This window comes from Chlamydomonas reinhardtii, chromosome 10 (assembly GCF_000002595.2).
Source record: "Chlamydomonas reinhardtii strain CC-503 cw92 mt+ chromosome 10, whole genome shotgun sequence".
NCBI classification, from domain to species: domain Eukaryota; kingdom Viridiplantae; phylum Chlorophyta; class Chlorophyceae; order Chlamydomonadales; family Chlamydomonadaceae; genus Chlamydomonas; species Chlamydomonas reinhardtii.
The window spans coordinates 4,438,249-4,454,246 of NC_057013.1; the positions used below are offsets into that span (position 1 = coordinate 4,438,249).

The 15,998-nt window shown below is 56.6% G+C and overlaps 1 protein-coding gene across 3 annotated transcripts in view; it reads left to right on the top strand.

Moving 5' to 3' along the window:
• Window positions 1–15,998, top strand: part of CHLRE_10g451600v5 (uncharacterized protein) — a 62,112-nt gene that overhangs the window by 29,787 nt on the left and 16,327 nt on the right. Inside the window, exons 79-124 of one of the 3 annotated variants that reach the window (XM_043066978.1) lie at window positions 149–200; window positions 488–839; window positions 1,110–1,234; window positions 1,357–1,521; window positions 1,667–1,862; window positions 2,128–2,254; window positions 2,409–2,684; window positions 3,012–3,316; window positions 3,510–3,580; window positions 3,744–3,883; window positions 4,082–4,207; window positions 4,482–4,623; window positions 4,744–4,925; window positions 5,109–5,135; window positions 5,353–5,401; window positions 5,520–5,598; window positions 5,790–5,909; window positions 6,077–6,355; window positions 6,487–6,585; window positions 6,707–6,837; window positions 6,967–7,055; window positions 7,264–7,328; window positions 7,575–7,630; window positions 7,728–7,770; window positions 7,961–8,113; window positions 8,383–8,687; window positions 8,959–9,008; window positions 9,129–9,231; window positions 9,517–9,592; window positions 9,749–9,809; window positions 10,008–10,027; window positions 10,270–10,351; window positions 10,778–10,876; window positions 11,013–11,167; window positions 11,366–11,522; window positions 11,778–11,975; window positions 12,141–12,332; window positions 12,560–12,607; window positions 12,848–12,925; window positions 13,161–13,300; window positions 13,636–13,717; window positions 13,933–14,000; window positions 14,262–14,449; window positions 14,663–14,846; window positions 15,135–15,290; window positions 15,536–15,717. In XM_043066978.1, the coding sequence (XP_042920376.1) occupies window positions 149–200; window positions 488–839; window positions 1,110–1,234; window positions 1,357–1,521; window positions 1,667–1,862; window positions 2,128–2,254; window positions 2,409–2,684; window positions 3,012–3,316; window positions 3,510–3,580; window positions 3,744–3,883; window positions 4,082–4,207; window positions 4,482–4,623; window positions 4,744–4,925; window positions 5,109–5,135; window positions 5,353–5,401; window positions 5,520–5,598; window positions 5,790–5,909; window positions 6,077–6,355; window positions 6,487–6,585; window positions 6,707–6,837; window positions 6,967–7,055; window positions 7,264–7,328; window positions 7,575–7,630; window positions 7,728–7,770; window positions 7,961–8,113; window positions 8,383–8,687; window positions 8,959–9,008; window positions 9,129–9,231; window positions 9,517–9,592; window positions 9,749–9,809; window positions 10,008–10,027; window positions 10,270–10,351; window positions 10,778–10,876; window positions 11,013–11,167; window positions 11,366–11,522; window positions 11,778–11,975; window positions 12,141–12,332; window positions 12,560–12,607; window positions 12,848–12,925; window positions 13,161–13,300; window positions 13,636–13,717; window positions 13,933–14,000; window positions 14,262–14,449; window positions 14,663–14,846; window positions 15,135–15,290; window positions 15,536–15,717 (6,073 nt within the window). Of the gene's footprint in view, window positions 1–148; window positions 201–487; window positions 840–1,109; window positions 1,235–1,356; window positions 1,522–1,666; window positions 1,863–2,127; window positions 2,255–2,408; window positions 2,685–3,011; window positions 3,317–3,509; window positions 3,581–3,743; window positions 3,884–4,081; window positions 4,208–4,481; window positions 4,624–4,743; window positions 4,926–5,108; window positions 5,193–5,243; window positions 5,402–5,519; window positions 5,599–5,789; window positions 5,910–6,076; window positions 6,356–6,486; window positions 6,586–6,706; window positions 6,838–6,966; window positions 7,056–7,263; window positions 7,329–7,574; window positions 7,631–7,727; window positions 7,771–7,960; window positions 8,114–8,382; window positions 8,688–8,958; window positions 9,009–9,128; window positions 9,232–9,516; window positions 9,593–9,748; window positions 9,810–10,007; window positions 10,028–10,269; window positions 10,352–10,777; window positions 10,877–11,012; window positions 11,168–11,365; window positions 11,523–11,777; window positions 11,976–12,140; window positions 12,333–12,559; window positions 12,608–12,847; window positions 12,926–13,160; window positions 13,301–13,635; window positions 13,718–13,932; window positions 14,001–14,261; window positions 14,450–14,662; window positions 14,847–15,134; window positions 15,291–15,535; window positions 15,718–15,998 lie in introns of those variants that run through there. The other 2 variants (XM_043066980.1, XM_043066979.1) reach the window with 2 other exon arrangements.

Here is a 15,998-nt window from a genome sequence, read left to right on the forward strand (position 1 = left end):
GCGGGGCTAACGGGGCTGGCATATATGTTTTAACTCCAGCGTTTTTCTGAGTGTGACGCGTACAACTGCGAGGTACGTAGTAGTTGGTTGAACGCAAGATTATGCCGTCCTCGCAACATGCTGGGTGCGTGCCTCCGTTGTGTTGCAGTTCGAGATCAATTCGCGCTGTCCACTGAATGCGCGGAAGCTTACGTGTTCGGGTAAGCACATCCAGCCAAAGACAAGTCACTGCACACACACACACACACACACACACACACACACACACACACACACACACACACACACACACACACACACACACACACACACACACACAGTAGATTCAAGTGTTGCGGTGTTTTCCATGCTCACTTGTCAGTTTGTTCAATCCTTCTGGGAACGCATTGGGTCTTGAATGCAGCAGTCGGCATGTTTCGTGGCCCGTCTTGTACCCATCCCCATCACGCGCATCATTTACTCTTACGTGGGCGCTCAACTGACACAGGAACAACGGCACCAGCGCATGGCAGCAGCGGCAGTGCGCCACGCGTCGATCGCTGGTCAGCATAAGCAACGTGCTGTGCCGCCGCGAGCTGCCCGATAGCAACGCCAACGCGGCAATGATTGTGACAAACACGTCCGCCACCACCCGCGCGGCCGACAAGGAGCTAGCGTCCATCCCCACCCTCAGCTCCCCCCTGCTACCGGCAGTGGCTCAGAGCGTGGAGCCGCTGGGGGCAGAGCGTGTGCTGACCACCATAACGTCGCGGCGGGGAACCACAGACCAGGTCCAGCTGTATGAAGTCCTACTCTTTGACATCCCCATGCCCTGGCAACCGGCTGTATCGTTCTGCCAGGTACGCAGAGGGTCGCGCATGCATTGTAACACTGGCTGCGTGTTGGGCAACCACCTACGGGCATCTTGGTTGTTTACCATTGATACTTCGCGTGGCTCTTACTTTAAACTAGAAGGCTGCTAGCTATTAGGCGCGCAAACACATTGTTATGTGTTGTGAACATGGGTGCGTATGGAGTGATGGTGTACATAGTAACACATCGCATGCATGCATGTGCTGTACGTACGTGCACTGAACGTCTCCAAACCCTTCCTATCATAACCCCTTCAGGCGCACGGCGCAGAGCTTCTGGTCATTGACGACGACAGTACCGCAGCGGCGGCGAACCGCCTAGTGGCGCGTGTTATGCCTGCAACTGCCTTCCAATCTTCTACCACGTTTTCCCTTCAATTCTGGTGGGTGGGCAGGAAACACCTTGATTGTCACTGCAGCGCGTTTTTGGGGTGTTGGCCGTCTCCATTCATCAGGCGCACACACGTTGCAGCACGCATGCATGTAAAGAATTATTCTTGAACAGGCTCGGCGCATCCAACCGGGGCAGTGGAAGTGCGTGGGCTTGGAGCAGCGGCGGCGGTGTGACCTATGAAAACTGGGTAACTGGGGCCGAGCGGCCGCAGCGGCCCTCATGCGGAAAGATGACTTACAGCGTCTTCAACCAGTCCACGACCTACGTCAACGCCGGGTGAGGCCGTGCAGGCTGTGATGCACATGGTCGCGGACATGTATGCATGCATGTAATTGCACGTGTCTATCCTTGTTGCATCACTGCTGCAAATTACACGTTGCGCTCGCCTTTAACATACCATGCACACCGCCCCAATGTGCAGGTGGGGGGCGGAGTCCTGTGGCGCTCATCTTCTGGTACTGTGCCGCCGTCGTAGTGGCGACGGCGGCGGCGTTGCCCGTGCCACGCCATCTATGTCTACGGCACCCGCGGCTTCGCTTACGATCCGAGATGTGCGCACCACGTTGTACCGCGAGACCATGACCTGGAGTCAGGCCGTGGACTACTGCCAGCGTCGAGTGAGTGTGTGCGCGGTGTTGCTACCGTGTCATCATAGACAGTTTTATTTACTTGCCTAACCTCACCCCCTCAACACGCACAGCGGCGTGGTGCGGCGGGCTTGATTGGGTGTTGAAGTGCACGGGACCAAGCAACACACAGAGCTGGACAGTAGTCTTGATTTATGAGCTACTATCAGATTCTGGCATCAAATCATGTGTGTATGCCCAGTATTTAACCACATGGCCACATGCATTGCGTGCCCCATTGGCGTAAATGAAACAGTCCGGCATCCTTGCCAGCATCAACTCCGCCAACGAGGCCGACGTCATCGCGGCGATGGTACGTGAGTGGGCGCGAACTACGACTGCTGGAGAGGTCAAGGTTTGGCTGGGCGGCTCATGGAGCCAAAGTAAGTTGCGGCTCAAATGTCACCCAATGTAACGAGGCAGATAGAACACACCGAGGCTATGGTTGTATGTGCAGGCCGACTGAATTTCCAGCAGCATAGCCAGTCCGCATGTTGAACACACCGAAAAGTGCCGCTGCCGTTCATATATCAACAGGCGAGAAGATGTACAAGTGGGAGGACGAGATGCCGTTTGATTACGTTCGCGGCGGCGGCTTGCTGGCGGCGCCGGAAGGCCCAACCCAGCTCTGCTTGTCTTGGCGGCTGCTGCCGGACGGGACGGACGTGTGGCAGACGGACGAGTGCGCCGAGTTTGCGCTGGCGCTCTGCCAGTCCGAGCTGCAGCCCTTCATCTGCAACACCGGTGCCAACTCAACGCGGCCCGTGGACGCCAACCCCTATGACGCCAAGGCAAAGGTTTATTGCCCGCCAGGTCGGTCCAGTTTCCCATGCAAGCATGTGACACCATATTGAGCAGAGGAGCACCCCGACTGTTTAACTGTTGAAATAAGAGGCTGCACTACTCCGCACCTGAGGGCGGCTTGTAAGGGTGTGCAATGCGCATGACCCAGCGGGTCTGCCGTGTGGCAGCACCGCCAATAGCACTCAGGCAGAAGCCGCACCTCAAGCGTGGCCCCAAGCCCAAGGTGGACCAGGCATGCTTGACCCGCATACGCACTGGTGGTCTTCTTCAGCAGCATGAGCATGTCTTCATAAACTTACGAACACGTGTTGTTGTGTGCACATAACATACACACAGGTACGGTTCTCACGGGCCTTTCCGGCAGCATCGCAAACTCAAGCCTGTCAGGGGCAAGTCTGGCGCTCGCCGACGGTATCTCGTTTTCTGGCATCTGTGGCAACCCTGCGGCGCCCGCCATCCTGGCGAAGCGCGACAATGAGGAGCTGCCGCAGTGCCGTTATCGCTGGTCACTGCCCCGCATCGAGGGGCCCGAGGTGACCATCAACACAGCCAACTCCACAACCGCACTCGACAGCTGCTTTAAGATGTGCGCAGTGGGCGATGCCCCGCTTGCCTACATCTACCGCACGCCACTGCTTGCGGTAAGGTTCTTCAGGGCTTTCAGAGTGCCAGGTTTGGACCGGCCGGCGCGGCGTAGCGGGCGAGGTGCATTAGGTGCATGTGTCCTGGGGTGCACTTGCATATGGCAGTTATGGCAGCAGGCGTCCCTGGTATGAGGGGTTTGGAGATGTCTGCAGCAGTCACCGGGTGCTACATTTTCCCGCCTAAACGCAGGTTCTGTACCAAATCAATGGCGTCTTCTCGTGCCGCTGCGGCCGGGCCCTGGTCGGCCGCCAGTTGATCAAGTGAGTAGGGCCAACTCCTGTAGCCAACTCCCAACAATGGTGGAAAAGCAGCACCCCTGTGGAAAGGGAGTCTCGCCTGCCCAAGCTCGGAACAAACACAAAACATGACCATCACGTGCTTGCTGACAGTAACCGACATACCACATGCATACCCGCACTGCAGCGATGATGCAATCAAGGCGGCGGAGGCTACCGGCGCCGCAACCTTTCTGTACGGCCGCTCGTACGAAGTGTATGCCATCTGCACCGTTTCGGAGGAGTTCATGACCGCCGGTTACTTTCAGCAGATCACCTTCGCTTTGAGTAAGCAGTGCACTAGCATACTGACTTTCAATGCACCATGCCTACCGCCATCAATCTCCGCCCACTACGTCCATTCTGCCAACAACTTGATGTGTTTATGGCCTCCCTACACTGCTGCATGCACTACTTGATTGCAAGTCATTGCTATGAGCTACTTTGACGGTGCGCCGCGCATTCGTTCCCGTCATCTGTACGCAGCATTGCAAGACATTACTGCGCAGCCGCCCAAGCTGACCTCCTTGGTGCGCGGCTCCAAGTACCGTGTGTTCAGCGGCCAGCGCACTGATTGGAATGCGGCCCAGCGCATCTGCACTCTGCACGGAGGTGCGTGGGTGCATACAGCACTGTAGGTGTGGATACTGGAACCGGTTGGGCGGAACTCCCGCCCGCCAGCAATGAATGCATGCACAAAGCGGAATGAAAGCGTTTTACAATCAGTCAAAATAGGCTTATGGGCACCGTGTGCGCGCGGCTCAAAATGGCCTATTAAGGGTGTGGTGGGTACATGTGCGGCAGGCAGCATGCACTATGTGTGCCTCAAGCGCAGTCAGCTGACACCTGCTGTGCCCAATCCCACACACACACTCAATTTGTGCAGGCCATCTTGCGACGCTAGAGAGCATTGGCGACATCGACGATCTCAACCAGTTGTTGCGCGCTAACCTTAACATTACCGTCGAGTTCCCTCAAGGCACTGGCATTTGGTTGGGATTGTACGCGGCACAAACCGGATCATACCGGTAAGGGGACTGCAGCGGCTCTTAGTCAGCGCCCGTACGGCTGCATGATGTCCACAACCGTTTTGGCTCCATGTTGCATGTATTGCAAGGCATGTGCATGTGCCCGGCGGGCCCACACAGATGGATCGATGGTACACCCTTGCGCTACCCGCTGGGACCCGTGCTTGAGGACTGGGGCTATGCACCGCCGAATTGCGGATACTTTGACCCGTGGCTCAATTCCAATCGCGGCGGCCGACTAATCAACGCCGACGTGCGCGCGGGATCATGTGATAACGCCAACGCCTTTGTTTGCGAGACAAGTAAGTCTTGCCTGTGGTTTGATGGGTCTGGGCAGCTTAGCCAGCAGATAATAACAGGATATGCCATGTTCCGTATACGTATGCGTGCACATATATTGCTTGATTGGTCAATCCCTGCTGAGACCCGATGTATATATCTGCTGATAACCCACCACGCCTTTCAAATGCGATTCTTGACTGCAGGTACAATGGTGGATGACAGCTTGACAGGTATATATACAGGACGAGATGGGACTTCGTGAGATTCATGTGTAACAATCTGGGACCTCGGCTGAGTTGACCGGAAGTCCGGGGCCTTTTGAAATTATCTGTAATCTACCCAGATATTACTGTCTGATTTGTAGCACATACTGTATACCAAAACTGGTGACTCACCACAGTATGCGCCCTCACCTACCATGTGTACCCGTCATTCAACCGCGCACAGACATCACGCCCGGGATCCGGGCCTCCTACACTCCTTCGACCGCGACTAGGTACGATGCGATCGTTGCACAAGGCGGACTGGTATGCATGAATGGAATTGCGTGTGAACACTACCATGCCACCGCCACTCATGCGGCTCCCACTGTCGGGATTATTGCCCAACGACAGGGGCGCCGCCTGGGACCTTGTGCAGTTCAAGGCGCACCGCGTCTCTTGGCACGACGCCTCACGCATTTGCCGCTATAATGTAAGGCCGTAGATCAAATCCCTCCTTAATCGTTGCTGTCTTTGTGCGCCACGGTAGCGCTGCCCTTTTTACAATCATACTGCGTGGGCGGCCCCAACTCCGTCTGTCATGCACCCATGTCCAGGCGCATGCTGCACATATCTTGTAACTAACAGTCACCTTTCCCCGATGCTGCCATTATGTATGGGCAGAACATGGACTTGATGTGGTTCACGGATTACCTTGAGGAGAGCATCGTGCTCAGTACGGGCACAGCATGGCTCGCTGCCACGCCGGATGTGACCGGCCGCATATCCTGGCGCACCCGCGCGGTAAGCCTCAAGCGTCTGAGCGCTTGCGTAACTTACTGGGAGGATATCCAAGTAGTCAAGATAATGGGCGGCGGCAAGATGTGATTGGGATGGCAATTACATGCAGGTGGGGCACTACGGTCCACACAGTGCAGTTTTGATTGGTGGCCTGCCTGTGCATTTTGCAGGAGTCCGCTGCTGCCCTGCGTGACTCGCGGTGGACCCTGCCCCTCAACTGGAACGGCACAGCCGCACAGCTCCTCGCCCGAACCGATTACACGCAGCTCTGCGGCATATTCGACGCAACTATTTTTGTGAGCCCTAACCCAAGCACACGCCAAAGCCCGTTTTCGCTGGCGCACTGCACCAATGAGGCGTACCCCTTCGTATGCAAGAGTAAAGTCGAGCGATGGCGCGGCCTTCCCGCTACAAACCTCGTCACGCCTTCGCCCCCTCCACCCCCAACGGTGCGCTGGCTGGTCGGTGCGGCTCACGGCTGCTGTAATGTAGCTGTGTTCGTACATTGGCTGCTGTGTATGGCTTCACTAAAAATCAGACATCATCGTCCTTACTTCCAATCTGGTGCGCCCGCCCGCAGCCACCTTCGCCACCACCTGGCATTGGTAACGTGCTCCTGCGCATTGAGCGACCAGCAGCCACGTTTGTCGTGCTAGATCAGGTCACTTCCCGGGCCGAGGTGCGTGATTGCATCGCCGCCTTTGTCTAGGGGTGCCCCAGCCTTTGCCCAGACTACACGCACGAACACGCACGCTTCCCCACGTACGTCAATGCCATTTGCGTTCTGGACGTGCTTGCAGGCGTCACGTATATGCCGCGCCAATGGTGGTAAACTGCCTGAGTTTACGGATCTGAGCGAGTATGACATTGTCACCGAATCTGTACGTCGCTACTCGACCGGCAAGACATCAGAGGCATTCTGGGAGTTCTGGTGAGTACCGTACTGGGCGATGTGTACACACTGATGACATGAGCATGCCGATGTACATCAAGTAGCATGCATCCTGTCATTGAATGACCAGTCCACATTTGTAACATGCTTACACTGTCTGCCTCGCAGGTTTGGTGCATCGAGGGACTACTTGACTGTCCCCAACACCACTGTCTGGCGCTATGAATCAGGCGAAATAGCGTCACCCACCGTATGGGGTACGTTTTTCACACGCGGTTTATTGGTGTGCACGATTGACATCTGCCATGGGGGCTCATGCTACACGCGTCAGATTGCAACTACGTCCCATATGTTCTCCATTGCTTGACCTACTAAATGTTGTATAAATCCCCAACACCAGTATATATGTGCTCTACGCTATGATTTCGTATGCCAAGACATCTGAACCTCACCGTAAACACACAGGTCCTGACGAGCCAAACAATGTTGGTGGGAACGAAAACTGCGTGCATATCTTAGTGTGGCTCCAGGTGTGTACATATGTTCACAGTGGACGTACGCTTGCATGTGCAGGCGGGTGCTGAGGCCTGCAGGCCATGTTGCTTGTCGGTATGGTTGGCTGGGCGTCACTAGTTTTCACTTGTTGCGGCTTCGTGTGCCCGGACGCCTCAAACTGTCGCACGTGCAGCCCCTTCCACGCCAGCTGAGTCTTCTGCGTGCAGACTGCGAATGATCCTCGCTTTGACGCCTTATTATTCCCCGCCATGCCGTTACAGGACACGCCCACGGCGCAGCGCAGCTCTTCCCCAATCCGGAACGAGCGCACCTACTGGTGCGTAGACACTCCAAACCAATGCACGCAGCCATTTGAAGTTGTGATTCTTCACCGTAATGGCGCTCACACCCTGTCCACCTCCAATGTCTTGCAGGAATGATGTTCCATGCGATCGCCGGTCGAATGTGGTGTGCCAGGTGTGTGAATAGGGCAGCCGGTTGCGTGCGTGCGTGCGTGGGTGGGTGGATACGTGGGTGGGTAGGTGGGAACCCGGGGGTGGTGGGCACGTGTGTGCCATCGCCGTGGTTGGATGTTTGACGCCCTTTTAATGCCTTCACTTACAACCTGCACCTGACCTCTATGTCAATCACTGTCATGCACATGCAGCTACCACCGAGAGCTCCAGGGCCGCTGCCGCCCCCCAACTCGGACATCAATGCGATCGAGTACGTCGGCACCCTGCGCGGCATCCGTTACGTGATGTACAGCCAACAGCTGAGCTGGGCTCAGTCCAAGGCGTACTGCGAGGCAAACGGCCAGGTCGGTACAGGATACTTGTCCTGCAGGAGCATAATAAGCCATGTATGGGCCGACATGCACAGTATGTGATGCGCTAGCCCCGCCCGTACGCACGCCCAATCAAGCGCCCCCACACACTGCATCTTCCGCAATGCCGCTGCCGCCACGCCGACCGTGGTCATCGCATTCGCACGGCCCATCTATCTCTGCTGGTTCTAGGACGTGGCCGCACGCACGCACGCACGCCATCTTGCTTTGATACCCGGCCTCTGTCTTTGATTTGCTTGCAGACGCTGGCGGACTTCGTGACCTCGGATGAGCTGGATGGTATGGTCCGCGGAATTTTCCACTACGTCTACACGCTGTCTGATTTCAACGACGCCGTGCTCAAAACTTGGACCGGATACAACAGCCGAAGTGCTGACTACAGAGGAAACAGCATCCTCACTGCAAACAGCTTTGCCGCGAAGTCCACCACGGGCTATTACGCACCGACCCAGTTGGCGTCTGGTTCCTGCTACGGCCTTACTCTGGATCCGAAGACTCAGGTGCTGCAGCGCCTGTTCGAGCCGGTCGAGTGCACCGAACTCAGGAGGTAGGACGGACTGACATGTAATGTACGCATGCACGCACATTTATGTGCGTGTCTTGGCTAGCTCCCTGTCATTCATTCAGCAGGGTGCGATGAACTGCTACTGCCGGCCCCAGATAGGTACTGGTACAGTATTGTAGCTTCCAGCTTGAGGGCTTGTGTTGTGCAGCGGAAAGGGCCGCACCACGGCTTGCGCTTGCGACATGGGATGCTGGCTGCAGGCATAACTCACACGCGCGTCGTACGTGTGGTCCTGCCCTAACGTACACAACAGGCCCATCTGCCGTTATGACCAGGCCCTGGCAGCGGCTGCTTATGAGACGAGTGAGTGCCCATGAGAGAGTCCAGCAGCTGCGTGCTCGGGGTCAGAGTCGCGGCCGCCGGTGCCATCTTCTGGCAGTACGCACCGTCCACTCATTGCCATCTCTGCCCGCATGCCTGCAGCGATCAGCGGCCGGCGCTTCGCTTATTTCAAGGAGGAGCGTACGTGGGGTCGCGCCCGCGACGTATGCAGGGGCCTGTTCCAGGGTGACATTGCTACATTCAGGTGCGTGCGCACGCGCGTGGGGACTTGGCTTGGCTGCGGCCGGGACGACGGAGCATGTACGTGCAGGGCAGCACGCAGGTTGTAGTGACATGGAATTGTGCTGGTGAGGGGACACGCACTTACAAGTACGGTTGCAGCGCATCCTCATGTACAGTGCAGCCACGGCATACACGCCGCATCGCGTACGCACGGCTGCGTGCGAAAAAAATGGCAGCTGCAGTCCAACGTTTGGATACATCTCACCAACTCGGGCATGCTGCTTTCCTGTTGGGCACGAATGTACAGGACTGATGCGGAATGGGCTTCCGTGAAGACCTGGCTAAACGGCATTTTCTGGAGCGGACTTGTTGATACTCTGCAGGTGTGGTTAACATGCCCCCCTTGCTGTGACGGGTCAGATATTGTAGTATGACACATGCATGCGGAGATGCAGTACATTGAGAGACTTCGTCCGTACTGCATTGCCATATGCTTTCATTAGAGATAGAAAGTTGCCTTGTGGACGACGCATGTACAGGCCGCGACCCTGGATGGAAGCATAATGACGGAACAGGCATGGTCAGGCTTCACCAACCTGTGTGAGTGTTGAAGAACAGCTCGATCAAATGAATAAGCGCTGGGGGTGGGATTAGAATGTCACACAGACGAGGCTGGCAAGTAGATGAGCCCGTCCAGGCTTATGGTATATTATACGCACATGACTGCTGAATATTTACTTTTTGTTTCCATTGCCCCTGACTCCTGTCGAAACCTTCTCTCCCGCATGCCACGTCCAGATTCTGCTGAGTGGGCTATGGTGAGTTATGGTGCATGTTTCGTGCACCGTGCATGCGGGGGACAGAAACTTTCATGCCATGATCTGCATGTGTGGTGTCTGTGGGCCGTCGCAATTGCCATGAGTTCGACAAGCAAGCTTCATTGGCCGCCCCCGCACAAATTCCTTATGATGTCATCTCAGAGCTACTAAACCCTCTGTCCTGACCATCCTTCCGCCCTCCTCACTTCCTAACCTCAATCGTTTTTGGCTGTGTGGTTCAGGTGGACAACCTGACCCGACCTCTCACCGGCACTCTACGCAACGCTGCCTGGCTTAACGCCAGCGAGCCAACTGTCACCTCGGGTGAGCGAGCTATAGCAGTGCATATGTATTAATGCTAGAAGATGGCATCGAGTAGAGCGGCTAACCATAGGGCCCACACAACACACACGCACACACACACACACACACACACACACACACACACACACACACACACACACACACACACACACACGCACACACACACACACACACACGCACACACACACACACACACATACACACACAAACACACACACACACACACACACACACACAAACACACACACACAAACACACACACACACTTACATACACAGTGTAATGTTTTTTTGTGCTCTTCAACTCACACAAAACACACACGCACAAAACACATACGCACAAACACACTTCGTCACTTGGACGGGCTTCGTTTTTGCAGTTTTTTAACACGTCTTCCCGTCCTTTTGCAATTGTGTCATGCTGCAGAGTGTGGTTATGTGGACATTCGCGGGACGGTGCGGCCGTCAGTGGACAGCTTCTGGCGTGCCTCGCGGTGCAACATCACGCGCCCCTTCCTGTGCGCATGTGAGCCGCGGGTGCTTCGTTCATGGAGTGGCGGGTCTGCATGGTTGCAGTTGCCGCTTACTTGAAATCTTGTATCCATGATAATTGGTAGATTTTGGTTTCATTTTCGAGTCCTTACCTCTCGTTTTGCTCGCAGACTCACCGACGGGGGCGCCTCCACAGAATCCCGCCACTTATGTTCCCGCGAGGTCGCAATTTGAGCTGGCTACTTCAATTGCCATGCGAATTAACCGCTACGGCTACACGTACACAATCATCACGGATCCCAAGCTCAGAGGCAGTTACGCTGAGGTGCGGGCGGGGGCAGCCGTATAAAGCACAGGTGGTGGTGATTGTACAAGCGGGGCTGCGGACATGCTTAACGAACCGCCACTACCATTTCCGTATGGCTGGGTTGCGCGTTTAATTGCTGGTTCCTCTCGTGTGCGGATGTGCATATCTTCGTTGCTGCTCCAGTCTGACCGCTTGCTGTATATCGTACGCGCGCAGGCCCAATCCATGTGCAGCATGCTTCCCGGCTTCCCTGGCGGCATGTTGGCGACCTTGTTCAGCGCCGAGGACCTTGAGTACTTCAGTCGTGTGGGAGCGGTGGCCGAGGGAGATGCGCCCAACCTGTGGGTGGGCTTCGGCGATCTCCTGAGCCCAGGTAAATCTGCGTGCGTGCGTGCCGCGTTTTGGGTGCTTGCTTATGCAATTCCGCTGCTGGAGCTGGATTGGGGGCGTGGGGGATGAGTGGAGGGTTGGAGAAGGCCATTGATGCGTCAGCGGCTCTGGGCGTGTAGGAAGTGAAGTGCCTGCCGATTGAAGGAAAGGAGCAGTGTTCCTTCTTGAATGCTGGTGTTGGTATGGATGTTTTGCAACCGGCATCCGGCACATGCAACACATGCACCGCAACACACAGGCTTCCCCTTCTGGATGAGCAGCAACGTGGCGCCGGGCGGCGACCTGAGCGAGCAATGGAGGCGGGACTTCAGCCCTGTCGCGACTCTTGAACCAGTCACAAACTCCATGGCGTGTGGCTACCTTGACACATCCAGCGGGCAGCTGCGGCGCGACTTCTGCCTCCTACGCAAGTATGGCTTCATCTGCATGTCGCCAGGTAACAAATACTTGTGTGCCTGCCGGTTTCACCAGACCTACCTACCTACGTCTGGCTCCTTCTAGTTTGCTGTCCTGAAACGTCTGGTGCATGTTACTGCCAACTGGTGTACAACCAACAACAATCGCAACATACGCCACTTAAAGCACGGTGTTCATGACACAGGCTCATACGGCGAAACCCAGCATGTTGCCGTGACGGAGATGACTGGAGATGGCATGCCAGACGTGGTAGTCGCGACAAACTGCCCATGGGATAATGGTGCAAGTATCATCACTTTCCAGCAGCCGGCCCCCGCCTCCTTCAGCACCGCGGCGGACCAGCTCATTCGCCCCACTCTCACAGCCCGCCACTGCGGTGCGTTTACAAAAGTTCACGTGTAATACTCGAGTTGGCTAAAAGCTCTTCTTTACTTGCTGTCATGCTGTTACATGTTTCCAAAGTCATTTAAATTTAACCCGCTGTTGGGGCTCGAAATCAGGCAGGGCGGACCTGCAAACACGCTGCCATGGTGTCCTACCGTACTTCCTGACTTCCTGGGTGGGTGGCAATGATATGTGTGTGGTTTTCATGCCGATCCACAGGCGACGGTATCCCCCTCATGGCCAGGGAGGAGTGTGACGAGGGCTTCGGTGAGTGAGCCGCTGCTGCGGGTCTTGTTACATTCTGCTTTGTGCGTGCTTAGATCTAGATAAGAATACAACAAGCACTGCTTGCGGTTGACTGTCGCCTGCATTCAAGCAACCCTTCCATTATGTGCAGCAGCGTGCGTCATTCACTCCCACCATACCCGCTAACACAACATGAAGTTCATGTACATGGGGCCGCACCTGGCGTTAACGCAAGCGCTCGTTTACTTGCATGCACTGCAGACATCGAGGAGGTCATCACGTGGGACTTTGGTTATAACGCGACAGTGGCCAAGCCTGCTGCAACAGCCAACCGCAACGGTGCGCACACACTTTTATAAAGTCTGCGAAGCTACTATATGAACATATTCGCTGCACGGTTCGTGGCGTACGTACGCCCTCTCGCACAAAGCACATGCGTTCAACAGCGTATGTTGCAACTTGCAGTCGAGCTTGTGTGTCGCCGGAACGCTCATGTCGCTTGTGTGCATGTCTGACGCTCCATGTATGCTGCCTCCTCCCTCGGTACGTACGGTGTACATGCGCGGCTTTACAGGTCCCGGTGCGTGTGCGACGTCGTGCAAGCTGCAGCCGCGCTTCGTGGTGCAGGCCGGCGCCCGCGAGGTGTTCATCGCCCTGGGCTCGGGCAACGACACCATCAAGCACCTCGGCGTCAACTACAACCTGTACGGCCAGGTGCGCGCGTGCAGCAGACAGGGTATGCACGTGCGTGTGTGTGTGTGCGTTCAGACAGGGTGTGCACGTGCAGGGGTGGAGTTCGTAGGAGGAGCATGCAGAGGTGGAGTTCATAAGAGGACGAGGATAAGGAAATGGGTGTTGGCGTACTGATGAAACTTGTTATGAGCACTCCTGGCAAAGTGTGCAATGTCCAAGCAACAAACTGTCCGGTGACCTGAAGCCCCGCGCACGCATCCCTACCATTGCACTCTGCCCAATCATGTGCGCCGCCCAACTCGATCGCCCATACACAACCCCAACACCGCCCCATGTGTGCTCGCGGAATCCCGCAGGCTCGCGGCTTCCGCGAGCTGGCCGACCCACCTGACTCGCCGCTGGTGCTGGATGGCTTCACCAACATCACTGCCGATAACCGTGAGTGGTGATGGCTGCAAGGCGGGTGCCATGCATGCGTGCATGGCCTATGCATCTGTTTGCCCGGCCATCTGCCCGTCGCAACTGCAGATGGGTTTGCATACGTGCACGGCAAGCCCCAGCGCCGTCAGCAACACATACATGTGCTCCACCGGCGCTCACCGCACGCTTCAAGCAATTCTTGATGGCCTCGTTCGTACTGTACCGTTGTGCAGAGTTCCCTGCCAACGAACCCATTGCCATCCACAAGGGTCGTGCACTCATGCCCGGGACTCCTTTCCAGGTGCGTTCAGTGTGACGAGCGTGGTGGGCTTTTGGATGGGGCCTCCGCATGCACGGCGTCTTACATCAATAGATTAAGTCCTGTCTTGAAGAAAGTCTGTCACCACAGATACAGTGCTCATCGTCGCACTGCCGGCAGGTTTGTGTAGGATACCCCTTGATCCACACTTCACTTGTGCGCGTATGTATGTATGGGGACATGAAGTTGTTGGGTCAGCATCCACCAACAACCTCTCTATCTTTCCACACCACGTTGCCTCAGTTCCGAGCGTTCATGCAAACCGACACCTCCAAGCCCGTGCTGCCCAACTGGGCCAACGTCGAAACTGCCAGCGTGTCCGACCCGTCCTTCATCACCGCCACGTCCACCTGCGGCTGCACACCCACCAACCCCAGCGGCCAGCCAGTGGACCTGAGCATCAGACAGCAGGGTGGCGCCGTGGAGTTCAGGTGCGTACGGTCGAGGAAAAGGGTATATATGGAGGTCAGTACGAGGTCATGCGGGTGCGCATCTGCCAACCAAGTAGTAGGCGCGCGCGCATACGCACCCCAGCCGCAACCTCTACCGACCACCGCTAATCGTGAGGATCGTCTTGGTAACTTGACAACCTTACCAACAACGCCTTGCCTATCACACCCAATGCCGCCACCCCCCCTTCACAGCTGGGTGGTGGGCTCAGCCTGCGAGAGCTCCGTGTCCATCACCCGCAGCCTTGTGGATGAGGTGAACAATGAGCTGCTCAACACCACCACAGTGGCGCAGCTGTCTATCGGCCTGGCCTGCGGCACAGCGTACCGCCCCTCCAAGGCCGAGGTGGATGAAGACATCGCGCGTGACAAGCTGCAGGTGCGTGTGCCTGCGTGCGTGTGTGGTGCGCTTCTGGATGGGATGACTGCATGTAGGGAATTGAAGGGGTGAAGGAGGACTCGGGTACGCATGCGGGCTCAGCAGCAGCTGGCGCTTTGATGGCCTGGCTGGTGGGCGAAAGGGCGCCGCACGCAGCCCTATTTTACTTCATGCATACTTTGCGTGTGTGGCCTTTCCGCTGGACACTGCCGTTGCTTGGCCATGACCGGTTGCAGCTGCATGTGTGCCCGTGCGTCCTTACTTCCTCCGCGTCCCCTACCTCACCAGGTTGGCCGGACGTACCGCTACTGCATCGTGGTCACCTCTGCCGCCACGTCCACCTACTTCCTGGACGCGACCAAGCCACTGGAGCCCATCCGCTTCGTAAGCGAGCCCATTTGCCGTGACGTACGCATTCAGTGGACCTCCACCATCACCGGCGAGGTAAGACCAGCCCAGCTCGGCTGCATGCGCGTAGTTACAATGTGCACGTGCGTGGTAGCTGCTTGCTTGGCATGGGTCCATTGCTACAAGCAAGACATCGCTCGATCGACCAGGGTGGGCCCCCGGTCCCCACACTGCTGCATGCCACATACACAAGCACACCCACCCACTCGTGCGCACGTGCACTGCTGCATGCCACATACACAAGCACACCCACCCACTCGTGCGCACGTGCGTGCGTGCAGGTCCGCACGCGTTACGACACGCCGGCCCCTGGCGTACGCCTGTCGGCCCGACTAATCGGCACACCCTACGTGGTGAGCGCCGTCACGGACGACAGCGGCCGCTATGAGCTGGTCATGCAGACGGATGTGTACAACTGCGACCCAGTACTGGCGCCCGAGGAGTGCCTCAAGCAGCGCGTCAGGTGCGTGGGGGCGGACTCTGCATTGGAGCGGGTCAGGTGTGGGTCCTGGATTGCCCACACGTGTATGTGTGTGTGTGTGTGTGTGTGTGTGTGTGTGTGTGTGTGTGTGTGTGTGTGTGTGTGTGTGTGTGTGTGTTAAAGAGCACAAGGAAAACGTTGCGCAAAGACAGTGTATGCGATGCAGCAAAGCGACGGTTTACGGATGTTACCTGAAGTTACCAGTGTGTGTGTGTTGTAGTGCGGGGTCGCTGGCGCTGAATGTACGTGCCTGCCCCCAACGG